The 21,278-nt window shown below is 38.8% G+C and overlaps 1 protein-coding gene across 2 annotated transcripts; it reads right to left on the reverse strand.

Annotated features, from left to right (window-relative positions):
• Nucleotides 1-1,303: 1,303 nt before the first annotated feature.
• On the reverse strand, nucleotides 1,304-21,254 carry LOC139937876 (acid phosphatase type 7-like). 2 transcript variants are annotated; one of them, XM_071933252.1, is made up of 13 exons: nucleotides 21,151-21,254; nucleotides 19,499-19,615; nucleotides 17,407-17,598; nucleotides 16,306-16,488; nucleotides 14,836-14,959; nucleotides 13,339-13,407; nucleotides 12,295-12,409; nucleotides 10,277-10,390; nucleotides 9,734-9,770; nucleotides 8,415-8,482; nucleotides 7,821-7,892; nucleotides 5,763-5,897; nucleotides 1,304-4,030 (listed from the first exon to the last, which is right to left on the reverse strand). In XM_071933252.1, the coding sequence occupies exons 2-13, from the start codon at nucleotides 19,599-19,601 to the stop codon at nucleotides 3,965-3,967; spliced, it is 1,278 nt and encodes a 425-aa protein (XP_071789353.1). In that variant the 5' UTR covers nucleotides 19,602-19,615; nucleotides 21,151-21,254; the 3' UTR covers nucleotides 1,304-3,964. The 2 variants fall into 2 exon arrangements, with proteins under 2 accessions (XP_071789353.1, XP_071789354.1); XM_071933253.1 differs by lacking the exon at nucleotides 17,407-17,598.
• Between the last annotated feature and the right edge of the window lie 24 nt (nucleotides 21,255-21,278).

The raw sequence follows: 21,278 nt of genomic DNA on the forward strand, positions 1-21,278 counted from the left end.
TGGAGAACTGTAGTGGTACACATCACAACTATACATAAAGTCGACATATTGTTTTCTAAAAAGCTAACCGTATCATGGAGAATTCTCAGTGGTATAAAGAACCAGTAAAATTTCATAACATTGGGCGGCACGGTTTTAATATGGAATTGTGGGTCTATGCATTTTAATGCATAGCTGTTATTATTAAACAGCGAGAGATTTACCGCAGAGCAAAGTGCTTCACAAAATGAACAAAATTGCTTATTGGCATTCAGTGTTTACAAAATAAATTTACTTTTTTTAATGCTACGCAAAATAGCTGGACAAAATTGTTCCTCGGAAAATAAAAATGATCTCTATAGATATCAACGATAAGTAAAGTGATCTTTAGACGCCATGTCATGGACTTAAAGACATAAGGGGATAAGAACGTAGCGACGAGTTCTCCATGGCCGTTTAAAGCCGGTGTCGCATGCAATTATGACCTCTGTGCAATACTATCTGGAGGACATTATTGCATATGCAATCGTGTCCGCTGCTGGGTATTCGCTGCAATCATAAAATACGTGAATATTCATGCTGCATACACGTAGTTTTCATTGCACGCACGCTCGCTTACGCGCACACACACATGTACAATCGATGCCTACATGTCCACCGGTTGGTTTTTGCATAGCCCCGGACACGATTGCATATGCAAAAGTGTCCGGAGCGGACGGTATTGCATGGCGGACACAGTTGCATCTGATATCGGCAGGGTCGAATTGCCGTGTGATAAAAGCCCCAGCTGAAGGCGAGGGCCTTTATCGCACGGCATCAACCCTGCAAGGTTTAAACGGACGTGTAAGAACGAGTCATTACTCTTTTATCCCCATTCATAAATACCCCATCTGAGAGTTTCTCTACTTCTATTGATGGAGAGCATGTCACATGGGGCTGTTAACAAAAGGGCATTCACAAATGATGGTTTAAAACATAAATATTTATCTGAAGGATTGGTACTGGTATACGATTTATAGTCTGTGGGCTTTCATGCAGTTTATCGGGTTGGCTCATTGGTTTAATTCCCTGCCTTTCACCTCTACTCCGTGGATTCGGGTTTTAGTCCCTACACATTGCGTAGGTTTGCCCCATTTTACAGCTGCATCTAAAACTGAACAAATTCTTCTTTTTTTGTTTTATAATCACCATCTTGTAGCGGCGCTAGCCTGTTTATAAGCAGATGAAATTCGGCGCCTTCGATAAATACATAATAATACAACACAGAGAGACCAAGCCAAACGAAGTAAATAAACAAATCTTGATGATTAAAAAGTAGTACTCTTCATTTTAATAGTTGTGAATCAGACAAAGTTGATGTTTACAGGAAATTGAACGTTCTGAATAAGTATAAAATTAAACAAGTCAGATCAAGTCGTTTAAAAAAAACCCATTAAAGGCAAGATACACATGTGTAGACCCCACAACATCTTTACAGTTTGTTACGTTCTTGCACATTGTTTCGAAGTTTGATTTGGGGAAAAAAACTCAACTAAAAAAAGTAAGTAGGATTTGAAACTTTGCATGGTGGAAATAAGATATAGAAGAGTTTGCGGTAACACCATGTAATAACTATCTCTAAATGAGTTGGGGTGGTTCTGAAAAGAACCGTTGGTTTAACTCGATGTTTCGATCAGTATGCCCTGATCGTCTTCTGGAGAATGCTGGACAAGATAAGGTAATCAAAATGAAAATCATAATTGTTGTGTGCATAAAGGCACTTGAACACAAAATATGGAAAATTGCTGACCAGCTTTTAATCACTATAGGCTTAGAGCAATGTACCAAAAGTCATGCAGTCAAAACTTGACTGAAAATATAGTATTTTGTATAATTATTATTATTGTTATTGGTTTATTGAAAATTCTAACATAGCAGCCTAAATGCTGGATTGAGTATACAATATATACAACAAAAATATAAATAATAAAAACATTAAAAAGGGAAGTGTTTACAGAAAAATTGTTAAAAGATTATGTACAATTGACCAAAACAAATCTGGGTATAAGGTACCCAGATCAAAATACTTGATATTGGCTGAAATGTATTTGACAGCAACAATGCATCTCTTCAACACATTGATGATTACCAAATTTACATTCCATTTAAAATTCCACAACCCATCAAAGCTTGCACCTGAGGTGCATCTGTATAAACTAAATCTAACTTGACAACCTAAAAACAAACCATAAACTCCAACAAAGACATCATTTAGAGGCAGGGTACACCTTTGGTAATTGCAAAAGAAGAAAAAAAGAAAAAAAAAGAAATTAATAACCATAAAAGCTTACTTTGGTAAAGAGCACCTAGATGTTATAAAACATCATTAGAAACAACCCCCTTTTAAAAATGTTGTTTTGGAGAAAGAGGCAAATTTTCACCCTCCTTAAAAAGCACACAATTGTATGCAACAAGGTGTTTTTTTAAATTCAAGGCTGATTTTTCTTCTCTTGCAACTTTGATGGCCGATTGTTGGTTAAATTTTAACAGGACTGGTATACACAAATTTTGTGAAACACTAAGTGAGGATACTGGACGCTGATAGTTACCAAAAGTATACACTGCCTTTAAAGGCAGTGGACACTATTGGTAATTACTCAAAATAATTATTAGCATAAAACTTTACTTGGTTATGAGTAATGGGGAGAGGTTGATGGTATAAAACATTGTGAGAAACGGCTCCCTCTGAAGTGACATAGTTTTTTAGAAAGAAGTATTTTTCTACAAATTTGATTTCGAGACTTCAAGTTTAGAATTTGAGGTCTTGAAATCAACCATCTGAAAGCACACAACTTCGTGTGACAAGGGTGTTTTTTCTTTCATTATTATCTCGCAACTTCCACCACCGATTGAGCTCAAATTTTCACAGGTTTGTTATTTTATGCATATGTTGAGATACACCAAGTAAGAAGACTGGTCTTTGACAATTACCAATAGTGTCCACTGTCTTTAAATAATGGACACTATTGATGACTCAAGGTATAGTTTATCTCCTCTACAACTAAAGATAACAAACATAAACTAAGTAAATAAATAAGAAATATGAGCAAAGGCACAAGAACTGTACTATGTATGTGCTCATTTCGATGTTCTTTTCGAAACTAGTGCATGGTTTAATGTCAAATTAGACTTGTGCTAGTCATCTAACAAATTATCATGGTGTTTAATGTAAACTAAGATCCTGATGACACTTCAGTTCGTGTCTTGAGTAACAATTCCTTCTGAGACTGTCTTATTTCGGTGGAAAAACTACTAATGGTTTAGTGTTTATCTGCTTTGCTTGATGCTGTATGGACATACTGAAACTCTTGTCTACTGATATTGCACAAAATACAAAGAAAAAAAGGTGAGAAATGTCCGCAAAATTAAATTAGAAGCAAAGACAGATCCATTTCAGCTGAGAGTAAAGCACTTTAAAAAATATACATCTTTCTATACAATATCAAAAAGTAAAAAAAACCTAGTAGGCTTTATACAGAAACTGTTTTTAATCATCCTCAGCTTAAAGGAAGGTTACAGAATTGGTAAGAAACAAAAATCGTGAAGATCACAGATTTACATATAACTTACACGGTCTAATGATGATGATAGTAGAAAACCCTCCTTGAAATATTTCTTTCTGAAATGTCATATTTGATGAGAAATAAATAATCTAATTTCGCGTTTGGAGTTTATCGCTCAGTGAGCGTTTGATTCATTTTTTGTTTTGGCATCGATGCAATGCAAAATTTGTAATCGGATTTTCACTATTCTCTCGTGACCCAGATGGCCGATCGATCTCAAACTTCTACAGGTTTGTCAGTTTATGTTTAGGGTGGATTACATAAACTGCTTACACTGCCAGCAACTGTTTTGTTAGCAAAAACAAATTCTGTAATGTTCTTTTAAGTGATTCTCCAAAAAGGCATCAACAAAAAATCTGAATGCTTTGGGTAAAAGACATCAATCACTTCCACGCATCAGGACCATGGACGTCTTTGATCAAGGTAAATTTGTCCACAACTTTGCCATCCTGAGAAAAAAGAAAAGAAAAGAATACATACAAAGCTGTTAATTAAACTATTATCACTGCCACTACCTCAGAGAAGGTGAGCTAGATTGAACACTGATGTACACATAGTATCTTCCTAGGAAGTACACAGCTATCATTTCAAAAACTCATCAAATAATAATACTAACAATAAAAATTTCTTATATAGCGCATATCTCAATAACCGTCTCAATGCGCTTTACATTAGTCCCCTGGTCATAGGGCCAATAACATCCCTTTATTCTTTCTCAGCTCCATGGGAAGTATACAACCTGGGCTACCAATTTGCAGTGCTCCAATGGTATTTTTCATTCACAAAATCAACCTTTACCCTTGCATGTACCCATTTGTACCCCTTAGTGAAGAGAAGCAACCATAGTAAAGTATCTTGCTCAAGGACACAAGTGTCACGACCGGGATTCGAACCCAAACTCAAATGACTTAACCACAAGAACTTGAATTCGATACTCTTAACCAGTCGGCCATGACACCCTACGTTACTGTGTGTTCAAAGGTAGAGTCAAACTCGGTAGTGCTGGGCGAATAGTGAAATTTGGTATTTGGAGAACCGATGGCCAACTATCCAAATTAACCGGATATTCAAATATATTTTTTCCCATCGCTAGAGGGAGCTATTAAAAAGAAAAGTTTTGTCACAAAAAAATAACCGGATCTTAGTTTATTGATGGCGATTTGCTTTTACTTTTGATCCTGATTGACTCTACGTGAAGGAAATAGTTTGTAATCTTTGAACAATATACGTCAGAAATGTCATTGTTTTAACTCTTCACGGAGGTGAGCATAATTAAATACATAATTTATGCCGTTTTAGAAGTTTATAAGGATTCAGACAAAACATTCCTATCAGTTGTCGCCCCGACGATCGCGGATAATAGTAATGTCCGGTTACTTAGTTGTATTTACACTTACAGGACTATCCGGTTTATAAATAGGTTACGGATAGGAAAACCTATTCGCCGTTAACCAGATATTCAAACTATATTTAAAATTAGTTTTATCCCAAACCTTACTTTTAATACAGATGGTAATGGTGATAAGAATCCTGTTAATTTATCTCGGTAAAATTATAAAGAACCAGGACTCTGCTGGTTCAAACCCCTAGCTGAAAACCTCTTCACCACACATCGATTCCCTTTAGCAAAGATTCGAACCACCACTCTGATATCAACATGACCTAATCCTGTAAACCAGGGCTTTATATTGACAACTTGCAATTAGATGTAATTTTCGGTCCACACAAAACGCATCTGCGCACACAGGGTGCCGGGCTAGACTGCCAATGGGTTGTGCTACACTTGGACCATAAATGAAGTCCAGTAAACATGTGCCCACATGATCCATCCATGTTGCAACTTCCTCAATATACAGCCCAGGACTCAAATTCATAGAGCTGCTTAGAGCTTTCTGTAATATAAAGACTTGCTGAAGTGTTAGCGTATTTCACAGGTTAGCAACAATAATTATCCAGCCATATTGCTCGTTCCCCATTGGTTTGCATAGTGCTGCCGTTTATTTCCGTGCAGTAAGCACCGGAAGGTTAGCATGCCTTTTTGGGTGCTTACGGTTAGCAGCACTATGAAATGGGAGTAGTACAGTAAGCACAAAATCGGCCCTTACGCAGCTCTATTAAATTGGGCCCTGCTTTGAACAATCCATGACACATAAAACTCTAAACTTGTGAATCGGAATTTACCTTTTCATCTGAGATTTGCTTGATTGAGAGATGTGTTCTGTTGACAATCTCCATGAAGGTGAATCCATAGTCAGTAGTCCTGAAGGCATCCCATGGTCTGGTGGAAGCAAACTGACTGTGTTTTTCTTTACAACCCTTCAAGAGAAGACAGTTAAAAACTTTAATGAAAACAAATATTTAGTTGTATGGACTGATTCTCGCTGAAAGAAAATTGTAAATAATGTTTGGGTTGAACAAAGAAAATTAAGCTTGGGCGATATTGATTTATTTTATACACGATAAATCGCCGACAATATATCGCGATATTCGATATAATCGCGATTAATTAAATTTGACATCATCAGTCTTCAAACTCCCAGTGAAAGTTGTAGTAGAGACAGTCATAGCATAAGAGAGGTGTTCTAATGACCTATTCTTCTGGTTTTACCAAACCTATGGGGTGCAAGATGTCTCAGCTAGGAAATACATCGCGATATTGCGATACTTAATCGATATTGCGATATCGCGTTATCTCAATATTTCGATTAAAACCAAATCGATCCGATATCAAAATCATTTCCAAATTAGTATCGCGATATTCGATAATATCGTGGTATCCCCCAAGCTTAAAACTAAACTAAGACTAGAGAATCACTTAAACCTGTGAACTCCTGTTTAACATGCAGGTGCTCGACCAATTGAGCTATCTTCCCCTTTCTTGGGCAATCCCCCTGTTTGGCCAATGTCTCTGTTCAGGGTGCTAGTAAGAGGCCTTTCAACATGTAACTGTCTTATAGATAGGGACATTCTAATGGCTCTTTTTTATTCCCCACACAAACCTGCTAGCTGCTTGTGGAGCAATTTCATATCTCTGTACAAAAGCATTTTTTTGTTTTCACTAATAATAAAACAATAATAAGACTTGTTATGCACACATATCCACCCTGCTGGGTGTTCAAGGCGCAGAAAATGATGATAACAATTGTGATAGTTTTTAAATCTGTTTGTATAGTTGTCAAACACATCCTGCCTTTCCCTGAACACGCCGCCCTTTAAATGCTTAAAAATCAGCAAACACAAGAACATTTCTAAGCGGTTAAAACAGTTTCAAAGAGTTAGTCACCGTTATCATAAAGCCACAATCTTGAGTATGTTACTCTTAAAGGCACTGGGGTGGATTTCACAAAGAGTTAGGACTAGTCTTATCTCAAGTTAGGCCCAGTTACTCATCCTAACTTAGGACTACCCATGCAATTTGTATATCTCCTAACTCTTTGTGAAATCGACCCCTGGACACCTTTGGTATGTCAAAGACCAGTATTCTCTCTTGGTGTATCCCAAAATATGCATAAAGATAACAAATCGATAACATTTTGGGGTCAATTGGTCATCGAAGTTGCAAGAATAATGAAAGAAAAAACACCCTGTGCGTTTTCAGATGCATAGTAAAAGGCTTCAGCTGAAGTCTTTTATTTTTGAGTGAGAAGTTACCTCTTTCTCAAAAACTATATTACTTTTGAGGGAGCTGTTATCTCACAATGTTTTATATAGGTTTTCTCGGTCAATTTCGGAAAAAGAGCAGCCAATTTAACCACCAAGCTATTCTATTTTGCGCAAAATCGAATGCTACTCAAAAGGGACATTCGATTTCGTTTTGGGATTAGTAAAATGTAATGTTGCCTCATTCGAATTAACAAAATAATCATTCAATTTAACAATTCATCAAAGCAGCATTCAAATTCGCAGACGCTTCTTGAGGCGTGTATGTCACGAAAAAGAATGACGCTACGCTAAATTGAACAGAGTGCTTAAGGAATTTGACTCGACCCAAAACGAAATTGAATGGCCGAACTCTGAATTTGAAACGCAGTAACAACTGGAAAAGCAAAACAGCTTTAATTCGAACGCATGCAAATAAATTGACTGCTCATTTGCAGAATTTGACCGAGAAAACCTATACTATCAACAGCTCTCCATTGCATGTTTTTTGTTGTTAACAATTATTTTGAGTAGTTACCAATAGTGTTCAGTGCGTTTAACCGCTCTGCCTCGACAAGTCACAATAATAATAATACTTACAGCAGATCCAGTAATGATGTGTACTGGTGCCTTGGGATTAGTGTAAGGTGCCTCTTTACTGCCATTGTAAACCTGAAATATAGAAGAATTATCATTATTTATTATTATTATTATTATTATTATTATTATTATTATTATTATTATTATTGGTTTATTAAAACACAAACATCGCAGCTACAAGCTGAATTGAGTTTAAAATACAGAGATTCATATAAAAAATTTGAAATGTTAAAATTTACAAAAAACCAAAAAGACTAACGGCACATTCGAGTAAATGTGCTCTTCAGGCCAATGTGCCTGCTACGGTGACACAAATGGGGGAAAGGATATCCACATAAAAACGATGGAGTAGATAGACATAGGGCCAAGGAAGAAGCGGTACAAATTATGTTCATCCATTCAACATTTTCCACCAAACAGATGCAACAAATAGCGTTTATTCAAGAATACAATTTGAGGCATGGAGTGTTGAACACGACATTCACTTGTGCTTGTATGGATTATGGAATTATACAGAGTCTCCACATTGGACTGGTATGAGATTATTTTGAATTATTCACCTCCCTTAAAGTTACTTTGTTATCTGTGACTCACCTTTTTATTATACACCGGCCAGAGACGTTCATAGTCATGCTCATGGGCCCACAGTTCCAGATCGACCCCTGTAGATATTCAACAAGATTAATATCCCAAAAATAACCAATGAAAGCTCCTCCCTTGCACAGTTCAATTTTAATCTTAAAACAAATGACTAATAGTTGTTCATCACTAGAGTAAGTTTACAAATCTTATTTGAGTCCAAACATTGGAGTGCCAAAAAAGTGGTGTTTGTTGCTTTGCATGGTGTGGAAAATTTGGAAATGTCGTGTCCGAGTGGTTAAGAGCACCGAATTCAAACTCTGGTGTTTCTGATCAGCAGAGTGTGGGTTCGAATTCCCAGCCGTGACACTTGTGTCCTTAAGCAAGACACTTAACCATTGCTTCGTCCGGATGGGACGTGAAACCAATGGTCACATGTGTTGTGTCACGCATGTAACAGAACCCAGTGCACTTATCAAAAAGAGAAGGGGTTCGCCCCGGTGTTCCTGGCTTGAGTGGCAGAACAAGGTGCTAATCACTGCAATAACCTATCTTTCTGAAAGTCTGTATATACTAAGCGCCTTGAGTACCTTGTTTGGTAGATACGTGCGCTATATAAGACTTTGATATTATTAGTTAATTAAATATTTAATAATGTTAAAATAAGATAAAAATTAACTATAAATAGTAAATTTGCAGGTACAACCATGTGTAAAATCTCTTATGGACGAAATGTTCGAGCCTGGGTGTGGTCAGTCAGGGGTCAAAATTAAGTGTATTTTCATGGTAACCCAGATTTTTTTTTAGTAGCCCTGACGAGATATTGGTAGCCCAAAAAACGCATAGTCTTGAGTCATGGAACAAATTGGTCACTGAAAGTATTGTATTCTACATTTCATTTAACAATACCATCAGCACAGTTCATCATTGTTTGTGATGCTGATTTTCGCATTTTTTTTTCCACAAGCCAGTCGGGCTATTAAACTAAGAAAATGAGAAGCCGGCTGTAAAACTGGTAGTCCCGGGCTAGCGGAAATTTCGACCCCTGGGTCTTGATGTTTGGAAAAGTATACTCTGGTCATCTTTAGGAGTGTCAAGTCACCATTATTGAGTGGAGTAAATGAGAGGGTCTCTCACCATAGATAGCCTTGCCTTTCAAATGTGAATTTTATTTAAAAAACAAACACCTTTCTGCTCTCTTGTATGCACAAAATAAAACTAATCCCAAATGAAGCTGATTTTGCATACATATTAATAGACTAATATAACTGCAACTATCAAGTCCAGAAAGATGGTGAGTAATCTGACAGACATTACCAAAACATAAAACATACCATATTTGTAGAACATATCTTCCAATACCAAGCGTAACTGCAAGAATAAATCAATAGTTTACATGTATTAACCATTGTGAATACATAACATCATCGCAGATACACTGGTCTACTGGTCTAATATGAACTGAATTGGTCGTCGAAGTTGTGAGATAATAATGGGAGATAAAACACCAACGTCAAACGTTGTGTGCTTTCTGATGCTTGATTTCGGGACCTCAAAATCTAATTCTGAGGTCGCATTATCAAATTCAAATATTTTATTGGAAAATTACTTCTTTCTAGAAAATGACGTTACTTCAGCGGGAGCCGTTTCTCACAATGTTTTTTACTATCAACAGCACTCCATTGCTAGTTACCAAGTAAGTTTATATGCTAACAATTGTTTTGAGTAATTACCAATAGTGTCCACTGCCTTTGAAACAAAAAGCAATGCGGCCAGAATCATGTGTATTAAGCTATGACATAAGAAAGTCTGACATAAATGTAGGTAGGTGGCGACAAAGGTCTTGAACGTCGGTAGACAGGTAGTGAGTCACTTACCGAGGCTGAATCCACAGTACAATCCTTGTCATCAGTATCAGAGCAGTACAATGGTCGATGACCCATTGTTATGATCCAAGGACGCTCCGCTCTGTTCTTCGGCTCATTGGCTTCCTGGTACACAAAACAAAATGAAAAATAGAAGCTGAAACAATGACTTGTAATGCAGAAGAATGCTCCTGTGGGCATACATATGCAATCCATCCAGGGTTCAAATGAGCGGTTGCCAAATGCGAGTGCAAATAGCGGCGGGCGAGTGAAAACCCTTTCTCATAAGCCCGGGCCAGTCAAATAACTGTTAATTTTCATGTAAATGAGGATACATTGGCAAAATCTCAAAATAAAACTTTCACTAAAGCCTTTAAAAATAGCAAGTTTGACAAGACTAGACATTTGCTAAACTTAATTTGGCTGCGATCGGGATCTGAATTGATCGTTTCTTTTCAGAATACACATACAGTCATTGAAAACACCATGTATAAACCACATGGTGCCGATCCGAGAGTATCCTCTCACACAGTCGGCCACACTGGTGGTGCGTCCATGCATGCAGCAGAGCACATGCACAACACACATACAACCAAAGTCCATTCTAACCAACATTCCGTACGCTATGATTGGCCGCTGATGGATGTTGATTATTCAATATTCGCGATCTTCTTGTCTAGTCTTTCTTCGCAGTACACGTTCACAAATGGAGTAAAGAATGGCCGCACAGGCGCACGTTGAGCAATATGCCTGCAGACTAAGCACAATGCACAGACTCGGAGGACTTCTAATAACTTCTGGACAATTTTTGCCAACACAAGGCGTTGCGGGGCAAAGTTCATGGAATTATTTCTCAATGTGCGTTGTTGACCAGTCATTGATTCGCGCCTAATTTGGTACAAGCAGATTTTAAAACATGTTGAAAAGAACCTACCCTCAAACCACGAATTCATTAAAATTGTTGTTGATGAAAAAGGGATAACTTTAGGGCATTAATTTAAGAGAAAAAAATCGTCCAAAAATAAATATTTAAGGACTTCACTTCCATGTTGTTTTAAATTCTGTGTACTGTCAATACATGCTGGCTAGTGAAACAACCTGCGGGCGATCAAGAATTTTGACTGACCTGCCCGGGGACCCCCTGCCATCAGACTACTGCTGGACTGCATCAAATAGCCAAAGTAAGGGAGCAATCCTACACAAATTAAAACGCAAGTTAGTATGTTGAATGTTCCTTCCAGTGGAACACTCATTATAGTCCAATGGAATTGTTCCATTGGACCAATGGTGCGTTCCACTCACTGGAACATTCAACATACTTCCTTGAATTTTAAGTTTTGTAGGATTGCTCCCTTGGCAAAATGATGCAGTCCAGGATGTTCTGGTTATCCAATGGAATTGTTACGCGAGTGCGCCCACAGGAGAGTTCTTCCGAGCCAGAACTCAAATAGTCTGGACGGAACTGAAAACCCAATGGACATACAGGGCTGCTGTACATGATTTGAACTAGGGTCCACAGAGGTGAAGGGAAGGGATGAACCCACAAAGCTAACATCCCCACTATTCAAAACCAGGGTCCACAGAGGTAAAGGGAAGAGATGACCCCACAAAGCTAACATAGATGCCCATGATTCAAAACCAGGGTCCACAGAGGTAAAGGGAAGAGATGACCCCACAAAGCTAACATAGATGCCCATGATTCAAAACCAGGGTCCACTGAGGTAAAGGGAAGAGATGACCCCACAAAGCTAACATAGATGCCCATGATTCAAAACCAGGGTCCACACAGGTAAAGAGAAGAGATGACCCCACCAATTTAACATAGATGCCCATAATTCAAAACCAGGGTCCGCAGAGGTGAAGGGAAGGGATGACCACACCAAGCTAACATAGATGCCAATGATTCAAAACCAGGGTCCGCAGAGGTGAAAGGTAGAGTTGACCCCACCAAGCCAAAATGAATGTCCAATAAGTTACTTGCCTGTTAGACATTAAGCAAGCATGGACTTAAACATATTTTTGTTAAATACCTGTAAGTCTGCCTCAAGCCATTTCAACTGATTGCTCTGAGTCTCCTTGGAGAATTGGGGGAAGAAATAAACCTCGGTAGAAAATGAAATGATATGCGCCGAGCCCAGATTCCAGCTGCAAAGAAGCGTGTACACCCAATAGTGAAAAGCACTATATAAAAAACAGTTATTATTATTATTATCATTATTACTATTATATGATTGTTGTACAAAATCTCCCTGATTGCAAGATGCAAATGTTGGTTCTTCATGGACTCCCCAAATGGTGCAAGATTATTGCGAGGTTTAATAATAGGGAGGTTTCGCGAATCTACGGATACACATACACATACCAATACATCAACACTTTGTGTGCTCACGTGACCTGTTTCCATAGTTATAGTACGTTAGCAACGGATACGGAAGCTCATACACGTTGTAGAAAACAGATGCTGTTTTGCAGACTTTAAGTTATAGAAAGGTTTCCAGTAACACCATGTAAAGACTATCTCTAATAAATTGGGGTGGTTCTGAAAAGACGTTTTGATCAGTATGCTCTGATTCTAAGACGATCAGAGCATACTGATCAAAACGTCAAGTTGAAACCAACGGTTCTTTTCAGAACCACCCCAACTCGTTAGAGATAGTCATTACATTGTGTTACCACGAAACCTTTCTATACCATATTTCTACCATGCAAAGTTTCTAATCCTACTTAGACTTCAAGTTTTTTTTTTGTCCCAGATCAAAATCATTTCCCACGGAATTGATTTCATGGTATCATGCTTGATATATATAGAAAATTGCTAGTCATTTGCAAGCTTAACCATGAGATAAATGCAGTGATTAAACACAGGGTCTCTATTGGTCATGCTTGTCGGGAAAAAACCTCATAGTGAATGCCAGCACCCTCAACACGTCAAGTGACACTGCGAAACAAAATCCACCACGCGACTGACTTGAACGGACACGGTTAGCATATCCATATCTGTATCTGTATCCGATCGCTTGCGAAACCTCTCTGTTATCCCAGAAACAACTAGCCAAGAAATGAAGGTATCCTACCTGTACCATAGGTTTTGATTGTCTTCATACATCGGCATTGTAAAACGATTCTTGTAGTGGGAGAAATTACTGTTGAGTAATAATAAAAATAGATGTGTTAGTCTGATAGATAAAACAAGGAAGATAGGTTTTATTAAATTTGTGTTTACATCTTAGATTGCCTAACATCACAAGGCAAAAGACGGCCACTCCAATGTGAGACCCAATTATGTAGCACTTTTAAGGGTTTACAAGGTGCAACAGCGCATGAAGCAGCCACAACTAGGACCACCAGGGTGAACCCCTTCTGTTTCGATAAGTGCACTGGGTTCTTGTACATGTGTGACACAACAAATGGGACCGATGGGTTTACGTCCAATCCGGGACGAAGCAATGGTAAAGTGTCTTGCTTAAAGGAACACGTTGCCTTGGATCGGACAACACATGGGACCGACGGGTTTACACATATTTGCCTCGAAATTGCGTGGTTTTCCTTTTACTTCGCGAACTGACACAGTTGGCCATTTATGAAATTTTACTCCCATAAAAGGGCAACCGTGTTAGTAGACGAGGCAAAAGGAAAACCACGCAATTTCAAGGCATATTTGAGTGGATCATTGTGTTCTACTTTTACAACATCTTTCTATCTATGCATTTTATAACGAACGCTTACAAAGACCAACTCGTTCGATCCAAGGCAACGTGTTCCTTTAAGGACACAAGTGTCACGGCTGGGGATTCGAACCCACACTCTGCTGATCAGAAACACCAGAGTTTGAGTTTGGTGCTCTTAACCACTCGGTCGCGGGGGTTTCCTAGTCAGAATTATAATAATTATCAGTTCTTATAAAGTGCTTTTTCATTATCACAGTGCTGCGACAAGCATCAGACCTCGTCAGATAGAGTATCATTCCAGAACAAGGAGGTTCAAACATAAAAAACAAAGAATACTACAAAGTTGAAAATAAGTGTGTCTTTAAGTGCATCCTAAATGATTGAATGGTGTATTACAATCTCACTCGAATTACTACAGGGATTGGGTTGGTTTAAAGGCAGTGGACACTACTGGTACTGTAAATAATTATTAGCATAAAACCTTACTTGGAAACGAGTAATGGGGAGAGGTTGATAGTATAAAACACTGTGAAAAACGGCTCCCTCTGAACTAACGTAGTTTTCGAAAAAGAATTAATTTACCTCGGATTTGATTTTGAGACCTCATAATTACATTTTGAGGTCTCAAAATAAAGCATCCACACAACTTTGTGTGACCAGGGTGGTTTTTCTTTCTTTATTTTGCCACTTCGACAACCAATTGAGCTCAGGTTGATTATTTTATGCATATGTTGAGATACACCAAGTGAGAAGACTGGTCTTTGACAATTACCAGTAGTGTCCAGTGTATTTAATGCCCCTTGGCAATGCTCCGAAAGGCTGTGGGATCATTTCTCATCCATGAAGAGTGTTGGGTTTCGTTATGTTCATGAAAGGCAATTATCCACCTTTATATTTACTTACTATGCGAATTCATGGTTCCCGACAGCGGTCATGTATGGAACGTAAGCTGCAACAGGCTCTATCTGCCTCATGAAATCATCACCAACATGGCCGTTGTTATTGTTAAAATCATACGCAAAATCACCTAGTACAAAGAAAAGTGAGCTCTTTTTAGGCCATTTGCGTTGAACATACAAATTTTTTACAAGAGCGAGATTTGAACCAATGACCTCCAGATTGATGAGCCAGTGTCATAGGGACATCTGTCCCAGTACTTTCCCGAGACCTGTGAAAAGAAATATCACAGGCATGTTACTCAGGTGGGATTCGAACCCACGACCCTTGCAATTCTAGAGCAGTGCCTTACCAACTAGACTACCGAGGTTGCCAGGCAGCTAGAGGCAGTTCGAATCCTATGTTTTGGCAGCGGGTACCGCAACCATATAAGAGATGTTAAATTTGCATCAGGGATAAAGAATATTAATTTTGGTTTTTACCCATATACCGATGCATGGGTAAAAACCAAAATTAATATTCTTTATCCCCGATGCAAATTTAACATCTATTATAGACATCTGTCCCGCTGAGATTCTGTCCCCTTTATGGGAAATTACACGGGCTGAAGGAGGAGGATTAAAAAAAGGTGCGCTATCAAAAGAAGTTTGTACACATTTCGCCATATGAGGGACAGAATCGCCTGCCACACCGGCACTCTACCAACTGAGCTATCCGGCCCTATGTTGGGGGTTTCCCTATTTTGTCAATATCTTTGCTCAGGGGTGCCAGACAGAAGCCACACAGCCTTGTGTAGCAAGGGATCTCACCCTGAGTTTAACATACAACCTGGTAAGCGATAGGTTCGTTGGTTCAAATCCGGCTCTTGTAAAAAAATAATCCACACTTTACAGTTCACCCAGTCAGTGTTCCTTGTGGTTTACTTGATACTCTTTTTAAGTACTGGAAAAAATGTATCCGATTAGAAAAACTGCTAAGAAAAACCAACATATCAATATGACATTAACTTGAGTAATGTGCAACTCTGGAAGCAACGGAAATCTGCTTGCAGACTTAATCTGATTGGTCTTTTGTCTCGCTATCATGGGCAGCATGTAGGATGCTTTAGTATGCGCTGTGAAAAAGTAAGGATTTTGACGGAATTCCTTTTCTAGCAAATTTTACCACCCCTGGGTTTTAGGTTGCCCTTAAAGGAACACATTGCCTTGGACCAGTCAAGTTGGTCTTTCAATAGCAGTTGTAATCGTTCTACACAATTACGCCTCGAACATGCGTGGTTTTCCTTTTACCTCATTGACTAACACGGTCGGCTATTTATGGGAGTCAAATTATTCGTAACAAACGGTTTATACAAACACTTTTTATAGACCAACTCGACCGGTCCAGGGCAACGTGTTCCTTTAAGAGAAGTATCAAAAGAAGACTTGGTACCATACCTAAGACAATCCCAGCTAATGCACAAAGTTTGTAACTCACCAACATGCAAAATGGCATCAAAGGATCCTTTTTGAGCTCCAATTTGTAGGCGTCCTAACGACTGCGCATTTTCATTTCCCATGTCACCATAGATGACCAAGCGAGGGCTCCAGTCAGTGCCATCTCTCAGGGCAGTAAAGAAGAAGAGTGAACTCCAACCTTTGTTACTTCCACAACGATAAACTGGATACGTTAATTGGAAACAAGAGTATAACATATTATTAGGGTAGATAGGTAATGAGATTGAAGGGTGTGGAGCCCATGTACAAGCTAGCATTTCGGGCTGAAAAACACAGCGAAAAAATCTACCGACATGCACAGATTTCTCAATTTGTTTCAAGAGAAAACCATTATCGAGTGCTCCAGATTGCACACCAATGCTCCACAGTTGGGATTTAGGGTTAGGGTTAGCGGTTAGGGTTTTTGTCCAAGCCAGACTTTGTCAATACTGGTCGAACATAACTGACTTTCAGAGAGGTTTGAACAATAATTTCAGTTTTGAAGGTTGGTTGACTATAATGAGTGATAGAAGGGGCGACCTCTGGTAAACACATATTCAGTAGGTGTGTTGGCATAGGGTCTAGATCACAAGATATGGTAGGAGACACTGGGCTGCCCTGGGTCCAATTTCATAGCGCTGCTTAGCGGCCCGTTTTGTGCTTACTGTGCAATTTGTATTTCATAGCGCTGCTAACTGTAAGCACACGAAAAGGTATGCTAACCTTCCGGTGCTTATCGCACTAAAATAAATGACGTCACAATGCAAATCCACGGTAAAAACGCAATATGGCCGCCCAATTTTTCTGCTGACCTGTGAAATACGCTAAGGCTTAAGCAAACTTTTCTGCTACAGTAAGCACGCAAATTTGCTTACCGTTAAGCAGCGCTATGAAACTGGGCCCTGCCCTTCACTGGTGCGTGCTGCAACCAAAGTTGAACAAATTGTCTCGACCCTATTCAGCGTAAAAGTGACTGAAGTTTTCAACATATTCTATTGTCACATAAACAATCTCTGACTAGTATCCTGCTTATTTTTTTGCTCAGCAGAGTGTGGTAAGCAGCTCTTTGACTAAGAAGCATGAAAGAAAAAAAATGTTTTACCATATTTGGTTCCAGGTTTTAACTTGGTTAGTTTCACCCGGTGGATGAACTGTGTGTGTTTTTCTGGACCGCCATCTACAAATTTTGTACTTGAACCTGAAGATGTGTATTTGGCCACAGTCACTCCAAACTGAACATGTGATCCGGTGTCATTGAAGGTACTCCATGTTACTATCATTTCAGTCGGGTGACCTGTGCAATGTAGAAAAAGATGAATTAGGCCAAATACAAAAACCACCAGTTGATCGTCCCCTCTCGCATCTGTTTTTGAGGCTGTATACTTTTTTTTACTACTTCTATATTTGCCTTTTTTTAAAGACAAATTTTCTGTGTTGTGGCCAATTTAAAATAAAACACTTGGTAGCGACCTTTGAAAAAAGAAAAAGAAAAAAAAGGCCCTCACGCTTCTTGTTTTGGTATTATTTTTTACTTGGCCGTACAATTATAATGATATAATTTGGTTTTTACCCTTACACTAATGTGTATTCTCAGTACTTTGCAGAGTTCTGTGAAAAAAACCCAGAAAATCCACAGACAAGTAACTCGGCTGGGATTCGACCCCCACGACCTTTACATTACTATCAAGCAAGTCGTTTTAGCAGTGGGTATTGCAACAATTTAATAGATGCTACTTTGGAGATAAAGAATATTTGCTTTTAACCTTATACACTAACGTGTTTTGATGTGCACTATATAGTCAGTACTTACCTGAGTTCTGTCAACAAAATAACATTTATTAAACCGTTGCAGTAATCGCTGCTAACGTATAGGATTTGAACTGCCTATAGACGATGTGACCTCTGACGCCACTTGAAAACCATAACATGATTCGCGCGCATACCGCCGGGCAAAACCTTTGTGTTTTGGCAGCCAGCTAGAAAGTGTATGCAATCTTACCATGACTACGTGTATTTATGCCGGGCGAAACATGGCGTATACAGTGTTTTTTTCAACAGAGGGCGGTTTGATGTAAACATAGGTCACATCGTCTATAGCCAGCGGCTATAAGGTCTATCAACTAAAAGAAATAAACTCTATTAACTAAAAAGAATGATTTGAAAAGCAAATTCTAACAAAAACAAAATGTATCTGAGTACAACCATATTCTGTACAGGGACTAGGAGGAAGAGGAACCAGGGACGTACAGTGGTAACCAAGACCTTTTGATTAGCTTTGAGTGGTTTCTTTCATGCCTCTACTTCTATGAACCGCGATTCAATCTCAGTTTAGACGATAGCCATATACTTAATAATGTTTTGTATTTTAGATTTCAGACCTTATTGCATTTTTAATACTCACAGGATTTCTATTTATTAAGTTTGTTTACTAACTTGTTGAAGGTTTGTACATTTTTACTCCTGTTGATATAATTCTGTATTTTCTAATTTTTGAAATAGTTAATGCAATAATAAACCTGTGAAAATTTGAGCTTAATCGGTCATCGAAGTTGCGAGATACTAATGAAAGAAAAAACACCGTTGCCACCAAGCTGTGTGCTATCTGATGCTTGATTTCGAGACCTCAAATTCTAAATCTGAGGTCACAAAATCAAATTCGTGGAAAATTACTTCTTTCTTGAAAACTACGATACTTCAGAGGGAGCTGTTTCTCACAATGTTTTATACTATCAACCTCTCCCCATTACTCGTTACCAAGTAAGGTTTTATGCTAATAATTATTATGAGTAACTACCAATAGTGTCCACTGCCTTTACGCCACAAATTTTGGACAGTGAGAAAAAAATTACTTGCATGTAAGTGTCAAATAAAAGTGTAGGAGAGCTGAAAAGAGCAGCAATTGAAAGAGACCTGGGGTGGATTTCACTAAGAGTTAAGACTAGTCTTATCTCGAGTTAGGACAAGTTACTCGTCCTAAAACTTAGAACTAGCTGTACGTTTTTGATATCTCTTACGACTAGTCCTAAGTTAGGACTTGTCCTAATTCTTTGTAAAATCCACCCCTCAGGTGTTGGTGGCGACTCCAGGAGTGCGCCCCTAATTACAATTTGAGGCAGGGTGACAACGGACGCAAGTCTTTGCCGAATGATGTTTCTGAGAATACAAGAAGAAAATAATAAGTCAGCATAACCTACCTGTAGCAGATAAGTGAATTTGTTCAGGCTGGTACCAAACTTCAGCAGAAGTTACGATGAAAAATAAGAAGGCAATACATGCTTGAAACGTCACACCAACCATTGCTAGAAATTAAACTTTGTGGGGAAAAAACACAATAACTTAAATAAAAGGTAAAATTATAACAATACAATCAGTACGCCAACAAAAACCTTACAAAGAAATAGAAAACTTACTAAACAAAATTCCTTATTTTTCGCTGAAATTTAGAATTGTTTAAAACAAAAAACCTAAACTAAAAAATTTGACAATGTTGCATACAGACAATATATTTCATAAGATAACCTTTAACAATTTTTTTTTTACAAAGTGTAATCTCCTTTGCTAGAGATTACACTTTGCGAAAATACCGTACAGTGAATCAGGATAAAGTATAATAAAAAATATTTTATATTTTTTTCTGATCACCTGTGCACGAATCATGCATGCTGAAGTCCAGGCTTGGTGGATGGCTCTGTACGCGTGATATCCGTGCCACTACCAATTTTGCGTGTGTCACGTCTATTTAGTAATGTCCCCTGACCTGCGAGCCTGCCAAGCCCAACCCAGACAAACGCATCCACCCCAACCCCGGGGGTCACTTTGCTCATGCACCAAGCACAGTACGCCCCCCCACCCCCGGCAGCTCCTGTGCATGCCTAGTTGTGATAATCTTGGGCGCGATCAGTCAATCTGCGCGATCAACCGATCGCGCTGCGCTATAGAACGATCAAATTAAGATCATCTGTTGATCGGGCATGTTCGTTGCCGAATGTTGCGCGATCGACCGATTGTTGCGCGATCGATCGACCAATTGCTGCGCGATCGACCGATTGCTGCGCGACCTAAAGATATTCTAATAGCGCAGCGCGATTGGTCGATAGCGCAGCGCGATCAACTAATCGCGCAGATTGACCGATCGCGCCCAACAATAACGTAACGACGGGATTGGAAGGTCGAGGGTTACGTTATCGCAACAAGTGCGCCCCCCCATGCTGAGGCCCTGCCATGGCCATCCGTTGACTTGTCTTGGTCTTATTAAGTCAAGTAAGTCTAGTTGCTGGATGGATGAATAAACAATCCTATGACTTCTCCGATGACGTCCCAAACCTCGAGTTGTCCGACGGGCGAGTTGTCTGAACACCACGGAAATTTACCATGGTGTTGAACTGTGTGTAGGAGCCTGCACGCTTGGCCTTGGTAGAAACAGTTTTCTCAAAGTCAAAGAAACCCTGCTGTCATAGCTGTAAACATTCGTTTTTTTGTTGCCACTAATAACTCCAATTTAATCCTAACTAACATTACAACAATTGGAATTACTCATGAAATTTGATATTTGTACTGTACTACAGTCTGAAGTATAGTCTGTACTGTTTTCAATCCTGAGAGTGGTAGAGAAATAAATTTAACGGCAAATATGTGTTTCTTCCTTTTTAGCAATGGTTATCACTTCTTTTTAAAATGGAGTGTCCCAAAAAAAGACGCCGAAATCCGTACATCATGATCATGTTCATATAATAAACAGCGAGTGCGATTATTTTCAGAAATATTGTCGCCAAAAATGTATGGAAATGTTTCCGTTATACTACTATTTAAGTAGGGTCTACCTAAGTAAGCTGCAGTATTCACTTACCTTTACATATATTATTTAATATCACAGCCTAGATCAACTTTTACACTGACTTTCTCTGAGCTGAGGAGAGGGGGTGGAACTGGAAGATGACAAAATGATCTATGGTTCCGTGTCAGGTGATCACATTA

The sequence above is a fragment of the Asterias amurensis genome, chromosome 1 (assembly GCF_032118995.1).
Source record: "Asterias amurensis chromosome 1, ASM3211899v1".
Lineage (NCBI taxonomy): Eukaryota > Metazoa > Echinodermata > Asteroidea > Forcipulatida > Asteriidae > Asterias > Asterias amurensis.